At 53.3% G+C, this 22,212-nt stretch overlaps 1 protein-coding gene across 1 annotated transcript; it reads left to right on the forward strand.

The window, feature by feature from the left end:
- The first annotated feature begins 3,458 nt into the window (after positions 1-3,458).
- CA9 (carbonic anhydrase 9) lies at positions 3,459-21,484 on the forward strand. The gene is given in 13 exon segments (XM_072859609.1): positions 3,459-3,471; positions 6,140-6,238; positions 13,341-13,370; positions 14,616-14,786; positions 17,040-17,182; positions 17,936-18,028; positions 18,318-18,384; positions 18,755-18,912; positions 19,055-19,196; positions 20,781-20,808; positions 20,999-21,015; positions 21,162-21,255; positions 21,421-21,484. Coding segments are annotated over 13 exon segments (1,119 nt in total).
- The last annotated feature ends 728 nt before the right edge of the window (positions 21,485-22,212 follow it).

Genomic DNA, 22,212 nt, shown 5'->3' on the forward strand with positions numbered 1-22,212 from the left:
ATTATATGTTATAATTGTATATAGAAACACAAAAATGTATTTTTTTTTAAACAATCCCTACTAGAGCTGCTAGAATTCATAGCTCCAAAGCAGCTGCCATGCCACAGGGGTGGCCCTGGTCCAGGAGCTCCCAGGCCAACTGGTTCCTCTGGCTACTTGCTTCCTACAGTTTGGTTACAGAGAAGAGCAGACCAGGATCTGGCCAGACTGGGTCTAGAGCTCCATAACACAGAGGTGCTGGGGTTACTCTGAAATTAGGAACTATTATCCTGGAAAATCAGGGGACATCAATGAGCTATTTATCAAACACATATAAATTATACATGTTCCTTTTCCGGGTTAAGTAAAGGTGGCCCATCCACCTGGGTAAAGACCAGTGAATAGTGTCTTTAGGCAGGGCTGATGACACATCATGACCCCGAGTCCCAAATTTCCCTACATATTGTTGCCACCCTATGACACGCTTTTGTGGCCCTCGGCAGCATAATGGCAGTTGCAGCAGCGCTAACGGCACCTCTTGGGGGGGTCAGGCTCCCGCCTCAGATAAATCAGTTTATTAACAAGTCATAATACAATTACACACGGACCCATTACAAGTAACGCTCAATCAATAGATGCCATGTGACTTTGTCCTGTCAGGAAGAAGAGAGTCCAAGTTCGGTTTTGCCCTCTCTGAGACACTGAAACAGGGTCTTTCCCTCTCCATGGGCTCTCTTCGGATGTTCGCTCACTCTCGACATTTTTCCTATCCGGTTCCCACAACACGGATATGATGCATTGTTGTCCAGGATCTTCACCACCGGCGTGCCCTCGGCTGGCAGATCAGTACTAGGAGCCAGAATAGGTGTTGATGGCAATGGAAAAAGCGTGGCCCCCCTTAGTGACCACATTGTTACACAAGTCCATGTGAGGGTGAGTAAAGCCAGGCAGCACCACCCTCTAATGCTGTTAGGCTGGGCCCAACTAATACCCATGGGCACAGGTTTTGGGCAACGATACGAACTCGATGCCATAAATTTGTATCACCTTAAATACTATCAATTGATCAGTGAAGCCAATCGATGGGGAGGAAGGAACTATAACTCCCACTGGGGAAGAGGTCAACTTAGTTACCCCGAAGGGTATCCAGCGGGACCACGAGGAGGTGTGACCTCTGCAGCTCTGCCCAGTTAGTAACTATGATCCCTTAAGAGATTCATAGTTACTCCCTGTAACACTCTCGCCTCCTACCCTTAGGCACTGCAAGTTGGTTATTTGCTGGTGATAAGCTATGCACTGCGGTGGTGGAGGGCTTGGGGGGGGCTGACATTACAAGCACAATAATGTACAGTGTGATGGAGCATTTGCTACGGGGATGTGCTGGGTTTCCCATGTAACACATGTGAGGGTGGCCCCACTCCTTCAATGAATGTCAGCAAGGTGTATACTTTTGCCAGCTCCTGCTAACTTTCCTACCTCTGTAATGGAAAATATACTTACTAGAGCACTTTTCATCACTGGTCCTTGGAAGCCTCCCTTCAGGTAGCCTAGCTGCTGTCTATCCTTGTTTTAACAACGTACATAATGAGAGTGGTCACCAGGCCATTACTGTCATGACGGTGGGTCTGCGTGTTCCCATTTTCAGAAGGCACTCACTTTCTCCAAACGGCTTTCTGCATAGAAGTAAACTGCTTGTAAAGTTTAAGCAGTCTCTGCTTCTCTTTTGGATGCTGAAAAAAGGAAAGCTATAGAGATGAAAGCAAAAACAATTGGAGGGAGACATTTTATGCAACTTTTGCAATTGCAAAGCAGAGTCTAATATCACCTTGAAGGAAAGATTATTATTTAGGTAATTCTAACCAAATCTCAGTAATGAAATACAAACTGCAGGTGCTGGTGTCTGGGATTCACCTCAGTGAATGGCATAGATCAGTCTGGTTTCATTTGGAAGTCATCCAGTGAACTTCTAAATCGTGAATAGGCACAACAGCAGCACTGATGAACTAGTGCCTGTTGCTGTCACATTAAAAGTAACAGACAATAAGCCCACACAAGAGCTCAGGAATTCCCATGGGAAAGGATTACTGGTAAAAATTTGAATCAGGCCCAGAGTCCTAAAGTTCTTCTAGATGTCCAAGTCTCTCCTTAGCATGAGTTTATTTTCCTGGGAATTACATTCTTTTTTTCCTGAGAATAAACCTTTTTACAAGCATTTAGAGGTCATCCCTCCCCACAGCACTGGAGCTAAAACAAGACCAGCCAGTGTTTCCAGAAGTACATCCACTCTAGCTCGGCCCAGTGTATCTTATGCTGCTGAGGATCAGAGAAGCTCCCTGGTACGTTAGTGCTTTGTGCCTCAGACTGGATCCATGCTGAGCTGAGCAGAGGTTTGATGCTGTGCATTTCAAGATGCCTCATAGCAAAGAAGGGCACAGAGCTGGGCTGCTTATAGGGGCATGAATCCAGCTGACCAGATCTCCTCTGACATAAGTCTACCAGAGAAGCCCAGGGGACACCTTTTGGTGAGGATATTACATTGGTGTGAACCTTGTAGAGAACAAACGCTGTGCTCTTCCACCTGCCCTGCAAGGCTCATGGGATGGGGCTGTGATCCACAACCCGTGGCGTTCCCAGAAGGCACATCCAGACAAAGTGCCCTGATGATGGAATCACCTTTCATTCTAACAGTGTCTCCAGCTGCCAAGTATCATCTCTACAAAAAACCTGACAAAGTATAAGAGATCGTAGGTGGAAGACACGTGCAATTACAGCTTCTGTGATATGATACGTGCAGCCTCAAAGAGTAATGAAGAGGGAGGACAATGAAACCTAAGAAAGACAGGGCAGCAAAGGTGACGGATCCACAATTACTCCATTTGTGCAGAGTTGAAGCAGGGAATGCAGGGTAACCTGTCTGGGGAAGCAAACAGGTGTAAGGTGGGAACCGCATGGGGCTTGTCCTGAAAAAGGGATAGACTGAGCCTGTCCTTCCTCCACCATATCCAGCTGCCTTCTTCCTCTTTATTCAGGATAAAGACCATTAATAAGATAAACTACAGAAACGTGAGAAGGAAAGAGTGTTGGAATTGTGTTTTATGGTTTGTTTCCCCCCCACACACACAGTCCTGTTTCCTTGAGCCTTGATAAATGAATGTCTTCTTATCTGATGGTTCAGCTTATCTGGTGTTGGGAGGAACAAGGTGAATCAGGATAAAGTCTGCAGTTTGAGAGCACATTGATCCTACCTGCAGGTCACCACCAGTGACAGGGCTCGCTGGAGAGGCCAGGTGCAAGGGAACATCTCTGGCACAGTGGAGGACAGGAGCCCATGGTGCCAGGTTGCAAAGGGTCAGCACAGCGGCTTGTGTTCCCAGCTGCCAGCTTTTCAGGAGAGGTTCCTTCTGCTCAGCACAAAATCCAGCCCCAGCCCCAGAAGGATCTCCTGTACCACTTGACAGGTCTTGAGCCCTGTCGCAGTGATGGCAGTGGCAGGTCTGTGGATGCAGATGTATTCACAGGGGCTATGCTGAGCACATTCATAAAGGAAGGTGCTGGGATGACCAGTGATTTGGGCTGGGAAACAGCTGGGAAAACTGGTTTAGCAGAGGCGTTGGGCCCATGGGGCACAGCACAGATTTGGGACTCTGGCAGCACCACAGAGCAAGGAGTCCATTAACTTGTCCGATATCTTCTTGTGTGTGCACAACTTACATGTTTGGGTAAAGGAGTTCCCCCATTCCCTTCTGCAGTGCATGAAAAAATATTTTGCTGTTTGGGATCAAACTTCCTGCTTGATAATTTTGGTTGATTGTGCCCTAAATCCACTATCCAGAGAGAGAGTAAGTGCTTGTTCCCTGCTCCCCAATCCCATACAAGCTGGGATGCTATGGGCACAGACTTCACTTCACCGGCTGGGCAGCCATACCTGCTTTGCTCCTTCCTTGCATGGAAACCATCCCTGCCCCCTAACAGCCCTGGGGCCCCATGCCTGCTGTTTCTGATTCTGTCCCTTTTGTGATGGGAGAAACAAAAGTGTGGGCAATAACTGAGAGGAGGTTTCACCAAAGATTTATACAACAGCAGGATGGGGGGGGGTTGTTTTGTTCTTTGTTTCTTTCTTGATAATCCCTGATGTTTACTTCACTTTTTTCTTGGCAAGCAGTGAGCTGACATCACCACGATTCTCTGATCTCTTCTGCGAGTTGCATTAGCTAATTTAAGTCCACCCTTGTGCAGTGCATCCTTGATTACACCACCTGTGCATCACTTTGCATCTACCAACACGGACCGCAATCTGCTGTTGATGTGCCCAGTCACTCAGCACCATTATTGCCCTCTTGAACTCTTCAAGGCATCTTCAGTCCTTTACTGCCCTAAATTAGTGTTGCAGCTAATTCTGTCCCATCACTGCTCATGTGCTTTTTCAGACTGTTCATGAAAATGCTGAAAAGCACAAGCTTCTGGGGAGGCATCACTAGTACCTCCCTCCACCTTGAAAACTGACCTGCCATCCTACATTCCATTGCCTGTCTGCTTAACCACAGAGACCAGTGTGTTATAGGATGAGAGGGACTAAGGACATTTGGTGCAGAAACTGGTTCAAAGCTTTTTGGGATCCAGGTATGCTACATACATATACTGAGCTGCACCTACATGCTTCCCACCTCTTCTGAGGAGCAGCAGAAAGGCAGGACTTCTGTCCGGAGTGAGGTTGTATCATCCTTTGGCCTCAACAGAAAGAAATGCTTTTCTTAACTGTACATTGCAGAAGAGAAGGGACACCCACCGCTGAGGGGTCCCTCACCCCTCTCTGAGGAGAGGGGACACTCACCACTGAGGGGGGGTCCCTCACCTACCGCTGAGAAAAGGGGATACCCACTGCTCGCTGAGGGGGTCCCTCACCCACTGCTGAGGAGATGGGACACCCACTGCTGAGGAGAGAGGATATCCACCGCTAAGGGGGTCCCTCACCCACTGCTGAGGAGAGAGGATATCCACCGCTAAGGGGGTCCTTCACCCCTCACCGAGGAGAGGGGACACCCACCGATGAGAGGTTCTGAAGCAAAATTCGTGGAGACTACCCTTTAAAATCTGAATCTCCCAGCAGGCGAATTGGAGTTTCAGAGTGTTCCCAAAATAGCAACAGAGTTACTATTAAGCAGGCATCCTTTATTACAGCACTGGGCAGCACTGGGGATCGCTCCACCATAAGTGCTCCGACCAACAAGCAGAATCGCAGAGATTATATATTGCAAAATCATACATATTCATAAGATTAATTTATATAAACATGAGATTTCTTGGAACTCATTAATATATGTAAATGCCTCTGACGCATGCGTACTTATGTCCTTAGGTGGTCGTTAGGGATCCTCTGGTGGTCGTTGGAGGAAGTCAGTAGTCTTCATCACTCTGACCACTGACTGAACTTTGTCTTTACGCATGCTCAGTCCATTTTTGTCTTGCTCATACCTTCCTTGCATATCCAAAACCAGGTGGTTCTTGTGCAGCTTCTCCTTATCAGCCCTTTCCAGGGACACAGGGCCTGAAGAATTCCTTTTTATCTATCTACATTGCAACTATCTCAGCTAACCAAGGATTTAACACAGGCAAAGCATTCTTACTCTAATGATTATTGTTAGGAGGGGGGAAAGACCATAGGTAGGTTTCCTTCAAATAAAGAATGCTCGTTAGCAATTCTACTATCTAAGCTTCCTTACTTAAGGCCAACAATACTGACAGGCTAGGCTAAATTATCTGCGAAAGGGAAACTAAAAGGAAACATATTTACAACATTTCTTTTTGTCTTTGGGGATTTTAGCTCTTTTCAGTCCGAGGGGCCGACAGGGTCTCCCGCCCTCCTCGCAGGGGCCCGGCCGTGCGCCCCACGTAGGTGCCGGAGGGGGGCTGGGGGCAGCCCCCACCGCGCCCCCTGCCCCTGGGGGCGCCGCCAGTTCGAGTCCTGCGCCGGGCGGCTCACCTGGCCGGGCCGGGCGGCAGCAAACTTTGCCTCCAGCCTCTATAAAAGGTAACAGCGGCGTAAGTCAGAGTGATTGCTTTCTTCCTGCCTGCTCTTATATGCGCGTGGCCCTGCGGGCAGGCGTGCATAGAGCTGCCGCCGGCCATCTCGCGCCGCACCCGCGCACTTGCTGGAGATGAGTTGCACTGCGGATCTTCCTTCTGCTCCTGGCCTCCCTGGGCCGCGCCGGCAGCAAGCACGAGCACGGTGGCGAGGACCCCCCGCACTGCCGGAAGAGAGGTGAGCCGGGAGGTGCCCCGATGCACCGGGCACTCTTGTGCTGGGTTTGGGGTCCCTGGTGCACAGGCACCTTGATGTGTGGAGCACCCCAGTACTGAGTTTAGTGTCCCTGATGCATGGAGTTCCCCCCCTTGCTGGGTTTGGGGTCACTGATGCACAGGGCACCCTAATGCATGGGATCCTGTATTTAGGCTGCCAAATGCTTTGAGAGGGTGTAGTCAATCAGGACCTGGTGGAAGGCTGGGACTTATGTAAAGTTGATAATGGGGATTCAGACTGGAAAGCAGAACATCTAAACAAGAATTACTGTCCTTGGGAGAGAAGCACATCCTGGAGAAATATGTAAGCTAATTAAGATGTTTTGGGAACCATCTGAAACAACTAGTACAAGTGTGATAAGAAACACCCTCATGTGAACTATCCTCATTATAATACTAAAAGTCACACCCCTTGAGCTGGAGACCCCGGCCCAAGCAGAGACCCCTCACCTCTGAGCATGTGCAGAATATTAAAGTAGCACTGTAGCTCTAAGTTGAAATAAGAGAAATGTAGACCAATAGAAAACTGCTTTGTGTAATTACTTATGCATATGTATAACTGGACTGTATAAATACTGTACCTGTATGACTGAACTTTGTGCTAGCTTTGTGGAGCTACCACCTAGCACCCATCTCTGCACAGACACGAAATAAAATACCTCTGCCCTGTGTGTATATTGGCATCTTGCACACCGGGTAAACGACCTCACACTTGTGGGATAACAGGGGGTCCCCAATACTGGGGGGGCTCCCCCCTTGCTTGGTTTGGGGGGACTGCTGTGCCTCTTGCTGCACCCCTGTTAGGGGCCCAGGTGGTCCTCAGTGTGGGGTGCCCCTGTGGGGCTTTGTCCACCTGGCATTGCTCAGCTGTGGGAGCTTGCGCCCCCCCCACCCCACCCCAGTACATCCCTGCCTTTGTCCCTGCTCCTGCCAACTCCTGTGCAGCCTGGCCCCTGCCCAGGGGCTGGGAGCCACTGCCTTGAGTGCAGCACTTTTCCCCTGCTAAGTCCCTCTTCCACCAGATCAGGGGGCTTATGTCTGCCAGCACAGGGGCAGCTAGGGCTGAGCAGTGCCTTGCTGGGTCCAGCCCTGGATCCCAGCATCGTGGGATGATGGCCAGGCCCCTTTGTCCTGCAGTGTGGCCTCTCCCTGATGGGGTCTACTGTGCCTGGCCCTGCATCTGTGTCATCCACCCACAGCCTGGTGAGGACAGGGTCTGGCCCCACTGTGGAGTTGGTGGGGGTCTGCCCCATGGCTGGCAATGGGGAACAGGGGATGTGTCTGAGCTCAGGGCTGGATGGTGTTCTGTGCTTCCTCCCCCACACCAAGAGCTGTCTTGCTGGCGGTGTGGGGGCTTTCAGATTTCAGGGTCACTGTTTGAGGGGAAAAGTTGTGGGTCTGTGGTCTTGGTCCCTTCTCTGACCTGGGGACTGTGGTGCTGCCAGCGCTCAGCAGGGATTTGGGGGCAGTGCCATGCATTTGCTAGCTTGGGGCTGAGCCCTGCACTGGGATGTTCCTGTCCCTGACTATGCTCCTCGGCCCAACTTTGCCTGTGGATTTGTTTCTCAGGCTCAGCCTCATAGTGTGTCCTTGGTTTTGCCTCTGGTAAGGAGTTGCCCTGACCTGTGCTGGGACAGCTGCCCTGTGGTACGGACCAGCAATTGTTTGGTGCCAGGAGCTGCTTTTGTTTTTGCAATTAATCACATTTCTTACCAGAGTTGCTCTTGCCAGGCTGAGCACTGGACAGAGATAGGGGTGCAGATGGTCCTTGCCACAGAGATGAAGTAACCCAGGCCACAGGGTGGGAGGGCGTCAGGTGTTCAGCGTACCAGCATGGTGTGCTGACAGCAAGCAGTAAGGCACAGCGTGAGGTTTGGGGTGGGTGGGGAGTTTGGGATGGAGATGGGAAAAGGAGGTGAGGGGTGGCAGGGAGGTAGGTAAGGAACAGGCAGCCTGGCCCATGTTGTACTGGTGTTAGAGGCTGAAGATCTGGCTAGAGTCCCATGAGGGAGCAGGTCTTGGCTGGGACCCACAAAAGCTCCTGCCAGGCACTAGAAGCTGCGTGCCTCCGCACTGCTGCTGGGTGATGTGCTGCCTCCCTTCTCGAGGCTTGTGCGTGAGGTAGGGCTGGTGGCCCCCAACCCTGGGCAATTGGCACAAGCCAGGGGTTGTCACTGAGGCTTTCCCATGGGGTTGCTCTCTGAGGAGCCTCTGGCTTGCTCAGAGACCAAAGTCCTGTGTTATGGGTGTCTTTGGGAAACAGAAACTCCCTTTCCCACTGCAGCCTGTTTCCTTTCTCCCCCCTATTCAGACCTGCCCTGCTCTCCGTGTCCTCTTCTTGATCATTCCCCAATGCCCTTTTCCTCCAGCTGAGCCCATTTCTCTTGCTTAATCCCTTTTATTCATCTCATTCCCCAGCTCCAAGTACTGATCTGTCCCCTGGGATTTCCCCATTTTTATCCCTTCTGCTGGGGTGGCCCTTTCTCTGCAGTGCTCTGCGACTGTTTCCTCTTTCCCCTGGTACTTGCTGGGGCAGTTGGGTTCACAGGGAGCAGGAATGTGCCCTGGTGTAAAGCTTGCCATATACCTTCCCCCACCCAAACCCTTGCCCCTCTGTGGGGGAGCTGGCCTGGTCTCAGGCCCTGCAGCCCAAGCAGTTCTCCCCCAGGAGCACAAAGAACAATCCCTATGGCGACCTGTGCTACTGGTGGCAAATTAAAGGCTGATCCCAAAGGCTTGCAGTGGGTCAGAGTTTATAAACACAGAAGGGCTCTAATGCAGCCGGGCTTTGGAGGGATCAGTGCCCCCATGGGCAGTGTGCAGGGCAGTGTCCTGGGCTGAAAAGAGCATGGGCTCTGCGTGGGGTGTGTCTGGATGGAGAAACCAGGGCTGTGCTTGTGGAGGTAGGGCTGGGAAGGCACAGCCCTCCTGTAAGAGAGGATCCTGGTGGGGGGGCTTGGCAGAAGGATGCTTGGGTTGTGTGCCTTGCTGCCCAGACCCTGTGCCAGCACCGTGCTTGCCACAGACTGGCCTGGGGAGCTGGCTGTGGGCAGCGTGAGCATGGCAGCACAGCCTGGGTACTGTGATCAGGTTATCTCTTTCAAGGGACAAGGTGCTTGGATGTGTTTTGTAGGCTGGGACTTGGCTGTTGTGGCTGGTCCCTGCTTTGGGACTTTCACTCTGTGCATCTCTGCACGTGCTGGTAGCTCCTGGCTGACTGAGCATCAGGACTAACGCTCTGTTTTCCCTCTTCTCTGGGCTGCGAGCTCCCCACAGCCTGGGACTGATCTGCAGACAGGGGCTTCTTCCTTGGGGGCACAGCAAGGTGGTCCTGCCCTGGCATCCCCTGTGAACCAGTCTCATCCCATGGGGCTTTGACCAGCAGACCTGGGTCTGGCCCAGGGCTGGGTCTCAGCAGAGAGAAGAGGCTCTGGCAGGATCTGAGTGCTCCCTGTGGCTGAGCACAGGGCATTATGTGCCCAGCTGATAAGAGAGCAGGATGTCCAAGCCTGCTGCCCTGCCTGCTGCGCACAAGCCATCAAACTTCTTTTGCTGGAGTTCAAGGTGAGCAGGCAGCACTGATGGCTGTGTTGCTGCCAGGCAGCATCCATACTGAAAGGCATATGGATGCTGTCCTACATTTCCGTGTTGTCAGGTGCCCTGCAGCAGCCTTAGGCTGTGTACCCCCTAAAATGTGCAAAGATTAGGATAGAGGGGGCAGACATATAGGGCAGACCCTCTGGTCTCCTTCTGTATTGCCTGGCTGTGCTGAGGGGTGCCTCTTGCTCCACGCAAATGATTAGGAGTCCCTTGAGTGCATGGTCCATCCCTACATACCTGTGGTGAGGTCTCTTCCTGGCAGCAGCCTGCTGCATCAGTGCCTGTCCTGGGATTAGCAGCGGCCTGTGGTCGTGCTGGCTCCTCACCCTGCTGAAAGCTGCTCCTATCCTTTCTCCCAGGCTGCAGGACATGCTGAGCAGCACGCTGGTAATGGCAGCGTCTGCCTGAACTCAACAGGAAAGTGTTGGATGTCAAGGAGGGAAGGGAGCTGGTGCTTGCGGCAGTGCCAGTATCCCAAAATGGGAGGGCTGAGAGGGAGCGAGCAACAGGAGGAGAAAGCACGAAAGAGGGAGCGAGTGAAAGGGGGGAAACTCTGCTGGATTGTGGGCTGCTGAGGGAAGGGGGGCTCTGCATGGCTGAATGTGGAGGCTTTCTCACCTGCAACAGCAGTCAGCTCCTGTTGGTGCCCTGCTAGGTTTTCCTGCTGGGACCCCTGCAAGGAGTCCTCTTCTTGCATGTTATCTCCCAGTGTGCTCATCACAGTGGTGGGCAGCAGCTAGGTTGTTTCCCTCTACATTTTTGGGAGTGCTTTGCAGCTCCTGCTGGGGCTGTGGGTGCTTGGAGGTAGGGCAGGGTGCGCAAAGAGCTGTAGCACCCGCCACTGAGGTGCAGCCACCTCTTTTGTGGTGAGTGGCAGCAGTTCAGCAGAAAGGAGACCTGGCACCATGTGGCTTTCCAAGGGAGATGTGCTCTGGTGGGGAGCGTGGGAGGCAGGCTGAAATTATGCAAATAGATATTTGGGCAGGGCAGTGGGTTAATGTTCACTGCAAAGGGCTGCAAGATTGCAAATGCCCCCACGTGGAAGGGACTAGAGTATTGCAAGGCTCCTCCGAGCCATGCTGAGGCCAGGGCAGATGCTGAGAGCCCAACACAATGCCTGGGCTGGGCTCTCCTCGATGCTCTCTTGCAGCACTTAGTGCACGTGCCAAGGGGGCCCAACCCTCGAAAGCTGGGCTTGCAAGACACCTCCCTGAGTGGGTGGCCCGGCTGTGCTGTAAGCTGGGTCCAGATCCATGGGATGGGGAAATGTGCTCAGGTGGCTTCAGTGTGCGGATAAGTGCTTGTGGGTGCTCTTGGCTCTGATGCCAAGAGACCCCTGGGGAAGTCTGTTGTGTCGGGATGGATCAGACTGATTCCTGGGTGCAGCTGCAGCCTTTGGGGTGTTCAAGGCTGCTGAGCTGAGCCAGTGGGAGGCCATGAGGAGGGTCTGGAGCCCCCTCAGCTGCAGGAACAGATGGGCATGTGGACATGGAAGCCTGGGGTGGGTGGCACAGTGCTGGCACAGCAGGGCAGATGCCAGCATGGTGCTATTGCTCAATCTATGATCTGATGTTTGAGTTGCTTTCTGTCAAGGCAGAGTCCCTGGAGGTGAGCAGAAAGTGGGGTGCTGGGGTGGGCTGTGCCAGTTGAGGCATGTGCAGCAAGCCAAGGCTTTCCCAGCCCGGTTTTACTGTGGCTATCTGCTCTCCAGGGAGGCAGCTGTGCCAAAAGCCCCTAGCAGCACCTGTGCCTGGATCCTTGCTGAGAGGAGGACAGGGTCCTGCTGGGCTTGGGGCCTCACATAGGACATCTGGGCCTCAGAAAGTGTGCCTCTTCCTTTCTCACCCCTGAGCTGGAATCCACCCCTATTAATAGCAAGTGGCTGTCAATAGCTGTTGTCAGCAGCAGGAATGGGGACCGGAGCAGCGCCTGCTGAGCCACTCCTGTATCCTGGCTGGGCTGGCAGGCATTTGCCCCACTGAGGGATGGAGACCATATCGGGGCTGGACTGTACCTGCTAAATGCTCCTCCATGTCCTTGCACCCTGGGGAGCTGATGGAGGTGGGTGTGGGTGCTGCCCCTCGCTGCTGGGTGTATGCACCTCCTTGCCCCAAGCCTGTCCCACCCCAGGTGGGACAACAGCCTGTCTGCACTAGCGCTGTGCCCATGGCGAGCATGCTGGTAAGGACAAGTCAGGACAAGGAGCCCATGAATTACCTGTTGTGCCAGTCAGGGCAGGGGCATAATCCTTATGGACTGTGTTTCTCTGCTTGGGGCAAATCCAAGTCCTGTGTCCCTTTGTCTGGAGCTGGTTGCTTGTGGAAGGGCTGGCGATAGCCAAGGTGTTTGGTCAGGGGTGTCTGAGAAGAGGCTCTGGGGCACCTCTAAGGCCAGCTCCAGCAACATGCTGGGAGCCTGGACTTTGCTGGCAGCTCCAGAGGAGAGTGATGGTGTGTGGAGCACTGTCGTATCCTCAGAACCTGCCCCAGGAGGGCTTTGCTCCCTCCGGGTCTGCACACCGGGGACACCCCCAGCTGTGGGAGGCTCAGGGCACACCAATGTGTCCTGCACTAGAGTGCATCCTGCCCTGCTGTGGCTGCTGTGTGCCCCATGGGTGACACAGGGTGTGCAGAGGTCCTGGCACAGGCTCCCCCATCCTCCCCTCTGCTTTTCCTAGGGAAAGGGTTTGCATGAGGTAGGACCCTTATGCACCTCTGTGTAGGAATTTGGGTGGTCGGGTGAGTTGGGGCAGGGGGCTGCTGGGATGGAAGCTGCATGTTTGGTCTGGCATGTTTTCCTGTGGCAGTCTGCCCCTGTGGCTAGGGGCACCCACTGTTGAGGAAGATGAGGTTTTGGTGCTCACTTGCTTCCTCTGCTGTGAGTCCTGGGGTTGCTTTCCCCAGTGGGAGGGCACAGTGCAATGCAACTTGCTACCCAAATTCTTTGTGGTGCAGGAGCTGCTCTTCCCCCACACCTCCTCCAGCGCTTCGCACTGCAGGAGTGCCACCAGGACAGCCACTTCCCTGGCTGCTCTTGCTTATGGAGTCTGAGCAGGGAAGTTGCAGACCTGGCTCATTAAGTGCTTTGTCTTGGGATAGTGGGAGGTTTTGGCTGCTCCAGAGTAGCTGCAGGAGTGCTGGTGCAGCTGCTCAATGACAGAAGCCAATATCTGTGATTTTTTTATTATAAGGATAACAGTGTCAAGCCCCGGGGTTTTCCCTCTGGCCAAAGCATGCAGGAGACCTGGCCCTGCTCAGAGGAAGCAGTGCCCTCCCAGAGCATCCCCCTCACTGGGGCAGGGGGAGGAGTGGGGAAAGTGAAGGCAGGGAGGGAGACTGAAGGCAGAGGGGTGTAGTGGGAGCCCAGGGATCTGCTGCTGGGGCCGGGAGCACTGCCTGGCAGAGGTGTGTTTGCTGCCAACATTTCCCTTCCATTCATGTGGGGATTTTTTTCTCCTTTTAAAGGTCCTGACCACAGTCACTGGAGCTATGAAGGTAAATACCCTGCAGTTACTCCTGCTTTTTTCCTATCACCTGGCAGACCCTGGGCTTGAGCCAGCTGTGGTTAACGATTACAGGGCTCCTGTGCACACTCTGCAGCTTGCCCTTCCCTCCTGCCTGACCCTGCCACCTCAGTGGTGCCTGAACCTGGGCACAGATGGGCTGAAGAGCCCTGGGTTGCTCTGATTTGAGCAGGAAGCAGCAGCTGCATCAAGGGCCCGCTGGGTGTGAGGGGATGCCCCTCAGGGCAGGGCTCCTCCCTGAACAGGTCTGATCCTGTGCCAAACTGGGAAGCAGGCTGGGCTCTCCAGGCTGGACTTGCAGCCTGTGCTGGGACTTTGACCTGCTCAGGGATTAGCTTGTGTCCTCACCTCTGTCCCCCTCCCTCCCCATCCTGCCTGGCCCTGCTCTCCCACCATGGCTTGGGGGGCTTCTCCATGGTACCTGTGATGGGCATTGCTGCAGCTCTAGTGCAAATGCACCCCTTCCTGCTATGGTGTTGGGCCAGGCTCTGGCACCATCACTCTGCTTGAGACCAGGGGCTGGCTCGGACCTGCTAATGCCCAGCTCAGTCTTTACAGGGGTCCTATGAGGGGCTGGCGAGGTGAGCCTGGGCTTGCACTGGCCTAAGGAGTGCTAGAAGCAGCTCCTGTGGTGTGATGGGAGGTTTTGGGGGCATCAGCCATGCTTATCCCAGCTATGACGCTGCGGAGAAGCAGCAATTTAAGCAGTCACCCCACCCATGTGAGCTGGCCCTTTGCAGGGCTGTACTAGCACAGCTACAGCTGGGAACCCATCAGACCTGTGGCTGTGGGCTCACATGATCCCAGCAGTACTGTAGCACCTTGCTCGTGGGGCTTGGGTAGCAGAGCAGGCAAAGTGGTAGGTTGATACCTGCCAGAGGCCAGGCTGCGTAAGGCAGCAAGTGTGTGATGAGCTGCAGAGCAGCAGCTCCTCAGCCTGCCAAGTCTATTTGTAAATGATCTTCTTGCGCTCTTCCCAAACACCCCTAAAATAGACTTTCCTGGCAGCTCACCATGCTCTGAGACCTTTCCTAATACAGCTGCATGCAGTCACATGGTGGCACAGAGCTGCTCCCAAGCTAACTTGGTGGAAACTAAACTTGTGTGCATGGCTTATCCCCTGGCCAGTGCCCTTCCCTGCCATCCACCAAACCTTCTTTCTGGCAGGTTCCTTGCCTGGGTGGTCTCACTGGTACTCCCTCCCTCCCCATACCAGACCGGCAGCACTGGGGTGTGGACTACCTGGGCTGCATGGGCACCATGCAGTCAGCCATCAACATCGACACAGACAGGACCATCTTCAGCCCCCAGCTGTGGCCGATCCAGCTCTCTGGCTACAGCATGCCTGCCAATGAGAAGCTCAAGCTGAGGAACAGTGGGCATACAGGTGGGTGCAAAGGCACAGGCACAGGCTGGACCGTAGGCAGAGCCTGCTTAGCCTTTCCTGGCAGGACCAGGCTTCTCTGACACCCTTCCCCTGGGCTCTGGGAAGGGGATTCTCTTGCATGCTGCAATCGTGTTGCCTTCAAGGCCAAAAGGGAAGCATTGGGCTGCTGAGCCTGTATGAGTCCATGTGCTTTCCTGGATGGAGGGGAGAAACCAGGAGATGGAGAACTCACCACTCGCTGCCTTTGGGAGTTTGCTCCAGGAATTTGTTATAACCCATGTTTCCTTTAAAAATGTGTCCCTGGTATTTCTGATGCAGGTTTGCAGCAACTGGTTCCTCTCCTGCATTTCACTTTTAAAGGACTATTCAGTCTCTGATGTGGCTTAGCCTTTAAGGTACCTACCTCTCAGTCTTTTAGGACACAACATTGGCCAACTTCAAGTCTGTGCTTTATGATGCTATCTCAGGATCTTAAGACATTTTGTAGGGTTTTTTCTTTCCAATTTAATAATGTTTTTTGGAAAGTCCAGACACAACTTATTCACATTATTTTAGTATCACTCTCATCATGCCAGATATGGAGGGAAAAAACCCATCTCCTTCCTGCTCACCACCCCACAGCTGGGGATGGTTGTCCTGGTTGCTACTGGCTCTTTCTGGGAGCATGTTGAGTGTTTTGTGTGTGCTGGTGTCTGCCAGTCCCTGAGCTAAGAAAAGCTGGCGGAGACAGGGACTTAAACTTGCTGAAGGTGTGATAAGGCACCTCCTTGCCCTGGTAGCTAGTGAGATGGAGCTGACCTGTGTATACAGCAAACTCAACAGGTTGGACTTGCTGTGCTTGGTCAGATCAGCCATGCAGTGCATGCACAGAGCTTTATATTATTGCCTCCTGCCCTAGCATGCCTGTGGAGTTAAACTAGTTGCTATTTTAGACACCCTGGCATCTGGCATTGCTTAGTGTTCAGAAAAGCAGTCAGAGCATTTTCATGGGGGGGGGGAGTAGTTTCTCGCATGCTTATAAGATGCCTTTTTTTATTCTGGCAACTGCTGGTCTGCTTTATGAAAAGCCATAAATAAAAAGTTGCAAGTCTACTAAGATATTTGTACAGTTACTCCTTTTTTGTAATATAAAGTATATACACTGTATAAGCTTTTGCAAGGGCCTGAAAATTACTCTGGTAACTAGTAGAAGGAATGTACTGATTTAGATAAATTAAATGTATCTAAATCTACAAAAGAAATGTAAAAGAAGAAATGTATTCTACAAAAGAAATGTAAAAGAAGATAAATTCCCAGGGAGGGAGCTGTCTCCTGCTTCTGGTATTTGAGTTTTGTATCTCTGAGCCCAGCAGCAGGGAATGCCACAGAGGACAAATGACTCATCACAGCCCTGTTATGTTGTTAATCCCAAATCTGTGCCCTAGCTCTGTGATGTGACTAAGAGACACTTCACCTATAAAGGAGGAGGTAGGAAAAGAGTTGATTTTTTTAAAATGAGGAAAAGGTGCTTAGAAGGATAGGACAGCCTTTCTCAGGGTCCAGAAATGCTCCTGATATTTTTGCTGCATGTCCAGGTAACTCAGCTTTTAGATCTGCCACACTGCTGTATGAGTCCAGGATGCCTGGCTAAACCACATTAAAGTAAAAGGCAAAACCAAGTATGTATTTACTGTACCCAAGGAGGCAAAGTTTTAGCTCTAAATGCTTTCAGAAGATTTAATGCTTCTGTGTCACCAGCTCCAGTGCTGGTCAGATGCTCACAGACCCCTTTGTTTGAATAGTCCCAGCTTGCGAAGTGCTACAGCTCTGTCCCTGACTGTCCTCATAGGTATTCACCACTCTGCCAATATCTTTCTCCATGAATTTTGTCCACAGTCTCTTTATATTATTCTCACTTACTGAATAAATTGTTGGATAACATCTGGCTTGGAGCTGGTCCCTGGGAGTCTCGGGGGGGGGGGGGGGGGGGGCAGGCTGTTCACTTTCCAGCATTTTCATAGCAGCTATTTTTGAAGCTGATTTATTTACCAGGGTGTCTCGCTACCTGAAGTGGAAAGGCGAAGCCTGTTGCATTGGCACAGCTCTGGGCATTGACCCACCCATAGCCTCATTAAATATGGAAAGCAAGCTTGTTTGTTGTGGCAAATTTCCACAAGCCCAGGGTGACTCTTTCCCTTGGGACATCTCTGTGTACCTGTGGGATGGACTGGGCTTTGTGTTTTACTGACTGACCTCTTCCTTCTGCCCTTGCAGTTGTCCTTGAGCTGCCTGAGTCACTGGCCATCACTGGTGGCTATGCCCAGCAGTACCAAGCCGTGCAGCTGCACCTGCACTGGAGCTCTCTGTTGAGACCTGGCTCGGAGCACACTGTCAATGGGCACTGCTTTGCTGCAGAGGTAAGGAGCCCTTGTGGCAGTGGATGCATCCTTTCCTCTCCTGGTCCTGGAGTGCTGTCCTGCTCCTAGGCCATGGTCCTGGTTGTCACTGGATGAATGCTGTAACCACTTGGCCAGGATCCCTGCTCCCTGGGCAGCTCTGCAGCAGCAGAGTAGGAGCCCACACTTTGGTGCTGAGTGCCCAAAACAAGAGCCAAACTCATGCCGCAGTCTGCAGTGCAGAGGTGAGGAGGAGACAGGACACTCTGCCTGCAGGTGGCCACATGTGAGCAGTGCAGCCTGTCCCTGTGCTGCAGCCCAGTCCTGGGCTGATGGAGCAGGAGAAACGGCAGTTCCCAGACTGGGGGAGCCAGCTCCCTGGGCAGCTGTGAGCAGCCTGCTTTGGAAGCTGCAGGGACTTCTTGCTCTGTACACACTGTCTTCCTGCTCTGCAGATCCCATCTGGTTTTATTCCTCCTTCACTAGTGCTGTCCTCAGACTGAGCCCAGCTCTGTGGTATGACCCCCTGGTATCTAGGGCAGAGTACTAGTTTGCTGTCTGTGACTGGGGAAGTTCCTGTGGGCAGCCCTTCATGCTTGCTGCTTCGCAGTGGCACACTTTCTTGGTCCCTCCAGCATATTCCCTTCCTAGGAGGGGTGCTCAGCACAGGTGCATGTCTCTCCCAGCCCTTGCTCCAGCAGGCTAGAGCCCCATAGGGGTGAGCACCTCCTGGAGGTGCCCATCCTGCATCAGGGTTGCATGTTTCCCTTCCAGATCCACATGGTCCACTACAACACCAAGTATGACAGCTTTAAGGAGGCAATGGTCCACACAGATGGCCTGGCTGTACTGGGAGCCTTCCTGGAGGTGAGTCCCATAGCTCAGCCCTGGGCAAGAAGGGGTAGGAACAGTGCTGGGGGGGGGGAGTGGGACTGGGGGGGCAGAGTCGGGCAGTTTTGGGGACAGGCAAAGGCGCAAATGTACTGGGGAGAGAGAGGGCAATACCAGAGGGCAGGGCAGCCCTGATGGGAGGAAGGGGTCACTGGGACAGGGTGTCCCTCGCAGGGAGTGATTCTTCCCTGCTGGCACTGCCATCACCACCTGGTCTCCCTTCGGCCCCTGTGCTTGTCATTTCTGTGGGGTCTCTGTGTTGCAGGTTGGGCCAAGGGAGAACCCATACTATCAGGAAATACTTGAGCATCTGTACAAAATCCAAAGAGCAGGTAAGGCCCTGTCTCACCTAGTACTTGTCTCAGGGGCTGCAGCCCAGCAGAGAAACCTGCTGCACAGCAGAGAGGCTGCAGCAGGCATTTGCTGTGTGTATGTGAAAAGGGGAGCATCACACAGCTTGTACAGAAACAGCTTTCCAAGGTGCCCTGTGCTCGCACATGCTTTCCCCTACCTCCAGGGTAAACCTACTGCCCTTTCTCCAGCTCACTGGGTGCAGCAGGGTGCACTCTGGCACATGTGGTGCCAGGCTGGGCTGGGGGGATGATCCAGGTCAGGTCTGTTCCCATGATCTCCATGCTGGTCCTGCCTGTTGTCCTCCAAGGGGTTGCCCCACTCTTGCTCCCATGGTGTTTCTTCTCCCAGGCGAGGAAGTCTTGGTGCCTGGATTCAACATAGCAGGCCTGCTGCCTGCCAACCTGAAACTCTACTTCCACTACAATGGCTTTCTGACCACCCCTTCCTGCTACCAGATGGTGAAGTGGATGGTCTTCAACCAGATCATGCTTCTCTCTCATGACCAGGTCCATCAGGGCAATGAGCTCCATGCTCAGTCTTGCCCAGCCTCTCCCTGCAAGCATGCACCATCCGCACTGGTCCCCTAGGGCTCGCCTGGCTCCCAAAGGCAGGATGCACCCTGCTCTGCTCACACTGCTCTCCTTCCAGATGTCAGTCCTGGTGATAAGCCTGAGGAACGATGACAGCAAACCTCTGCAGAACAATTTCTGGCTGGTGCAGGACCTGCAGGGGCAATGGGTGCTGGCAAGTTTCTAGACCACCCTCCTTTTGGCAAAGCAACTGCCTTCTGGTAAGGAGCATGTGAATGTGCTCAGGCTGCACCCAGACACAGGGATGCAGGGACAGGGTGAGGAGCAGGAATTGAGGCTTCGCATCTCCTTTGGAAATGCAGCATTTGCATGGGTTAGCCCTGCCTGGCAGGTGACTTGTGGCAACACTGGTCTTGGGGTCCTGTTCTCCCCTATTTCTGCGCTTGTCTCTCCCTGCATGGGGAAGATCAGTTTCTAGGAACTATTTTGTCCTTGGTCTTGCAGAAGCAACAGTAGCATGGCTGGGGGATGTATGGTCAAGGGTGAATAGCCAACTCCTAGCATCCCAGACAGATTCTTCATCCCCAAACGCAATAGCTAAATTTGGTAGGAGCTGCAGAGGTACAGGCTTGCAGCGAGCACCCCACTGCCAAGCGCCAAGACCTGCAGAAAGGGCAGTGCAGGGGACCCCTCCCGAAGGCTGTGCTCCCCCAGTGGGGCAATACAGCTATCCTGGCCAGGCACACAGTCCCCTGCCCAATGCATCCCCATCTGCCCATCCTTGGTTTGTCCTCGAAGGTCTTTCTTGCATTGGTGGCTTCAGTGATGAGTAGAAATTCCTGTTAACCCTCAGGTGTGACTATCGCTCTGCATCACTGAATTCTTGCCCATTGCTGCTCTCTGAGGTCATTGGGGTTTTTCTGTCCAACATCCTGTTCCTTTTCTGTTTTGATGGCATTTCCTACACCTTGTGTCAAGGTGACTAATAGAAACAGCACACAGGCTTGGTTGCAGGCCCTTGGGCAATGCCTCAGTAACCACACACTGGTGCCAGGGCACTTCCCACCTGCAGCCAGCTCACTAACAGCTGTAGGCTTTTAATCATGTGGTCTTCAGCCTGGCTAGCAGTTTCCCATGTGGAACCACATCAAATGCCTCACTGAAGTTGGGAGAGATAAAGTCTACTGCATTTTCTTTTGTCTAGAATATCACTTATCAAAGAAGGATATCAGGTTAGGCTGGCATGCTCTATCTTTGGTAAACCCGTTAGATACTTTATCGTATTTTCCACTTGCCTCCAAGCCTTTCTTTCGCTACTTTCTTGCAGAAGCTGTTCCAAAGCCTCCAGCCACTGAGGCTGGGGCAATGGGGGCTGGCAATGGCCAGCTGCCTCCTCCCGGGGAGCTGCTCACCATCTTGCTGCAGGCAGCTGTCCCTGTGGTTGTTGCCTGCCTGGCTCGCCCCATGCCCCTCTCCAGGGCTTGGTCTCCTGCAGGGCTTGGTGTGGTCATGGGGTGCTGCGGTGCTCTGCTTCCTGAGCGGTGGCAGCTGCGGTGGGAGAGTTTCTGGCTGGACTCAGTGAGGCTTTTGTGTGGGCTGTGGTTCAAGGAAATTTTTTTTCCCTTCCTTCCTTCCTTTCCCTTAATGCTTTTGGCAGGGTGTTGGGGTCAGGCTTGCGAGCTGCTGGGGATGCAGAGGGCAGCTCTCCCCTGTCTGCTCGTGGGCAATGGGGAATCTTGCAGGCAGCCCTGCTTTGGCAGCATGGCCCAAAGCCCTGCAGGCTTGACACTTCCCTCCCCAAACACCTCAGGCAACCTCTTGACTGTGCTGTCTCTCTCTTCCAGGTAGCAATGGCTCGGCAGCAGCAGGTAGGTGAGGTGCTGGCCTGAAGAAGGGGAAGGTGGCTGGGGGGTGTACCTGCCTGGGAATGGGGGGTCCTGGCAGCTGTGTACTGAGCTGGGGGGGGCAGGCAGCCATGGTGGGGGTGCAGGGCTGCCCTAGCATCTGCACAGCTGGCTCTCATGGGCATCCTCTTGTCTTTGTCTCTTGCAGGACACTCCAGCTCTTCATTTCAGGCAGGTAAGCGTGCTTGGCTGAGGCTGCTGCCTTCATGTCCCCTCTACCTTTAGGCCACTAGCCTTCTCCAGCCTTGCCCCATCTCCCTCATCTGGTAGCCACAGGGGACTGTCCCCAGTGTAACATGCCTGCGCTCAGCTCGCTTGCAGGGGATGTGCTGGCCTTGCTCTTTGGGGTACTCTTTGCCATCATGGTGCTGGCCTTCCTGCTGTACAGCTACAAGCACTGCAGTCAGAATGCACGGTGAGTGACAGGGAGCTGCAGTAGGAGGGGCCCCAGGGGGTGGTAGCAGTCAGTCTGGGGCATGGGAAGGGGAGTTCAGTGTGGTCTCTCAGGCAGCAACATGGGTTAGCAGGCCCCCCCCACCTGCTCTAACAACACACACACACCCCCTTCCTCCCCCACCAGGCTCCACTCACCAACCAAATCCAAGGTCATCTACACAGCAGCCACCACTGACAACACCGTGTGAGCCCTGTGCCTCCCCTCACTCCTGCCTGGGGCCGAGGGAGAGCCAGTGCTCCAGCATCCCTTGGCCACGCAGGCTACCCACATGGGGACTGTTTGCCTGGGGCAGTGCCTGGCCTCAGCAGATATTTTTGTTACTAAAAAAAAAAAAAGGTTAAAATGTATTTAAAAAAAAAAAAGCCTCCCATGGTGCCAGCTCTCTGCTGTCCTAGTCCTAGTCTGAAGCTGCAGGGCAGGAACAGTCACTGGTGGAGCTGGACCCACAGCAGAGGGGTGCACAGGGACCCCTCCCTGACTGGCAGAGACAGCATCAGCCTTTGTGCCCTGAGCAGAGCTAGAGCAAGCAATGCAGGGCTCCTTGCACGGCCTGGCCCTGCCCTCTGTCACTCTGGGACTTCTTCCTCCTCTTATTTGTGCAAAGTGTTGGAAAAACAATAGCTGTGGGTTGGTAGAGCTGGAGAAAGGCAGAGCTGAACATTGGCAGAGCCACAGCTTCCTTGCTGGCTGGCCCCCACCCAGCTCCCCTCTAGCTCTGATGTAGCTGGAGCAGTCTCTGACCCATAGCTGCCTTCCACCTTTCCTGGCAGCTCAAGCACAGCTGGAGCCAAGCCCTGGGGAGCTCTATGGCCACACTGAAGCCAAGAGAAATGGGCTGGACCTGGGAGAGGGGAGGAACCTGCAGGTCTCTAGCTCTCACAACCTCCATCTCAAAGTGGTAAAAACCAGCGATGG

The sequence above is a fragment of the Ciconia boyciana genome, chromosome 4, assembly GCF_034638445.1.
Source record: "Ciconia boyciana chromosome 4, ASM3463844v1, whole genome shotgun sequence".
NCBI lineage: Eukaryota > Metazoa > Chordata > Aves > Ciconiiformes > Ciconiidae > Ciconia > Ciconia boyciana.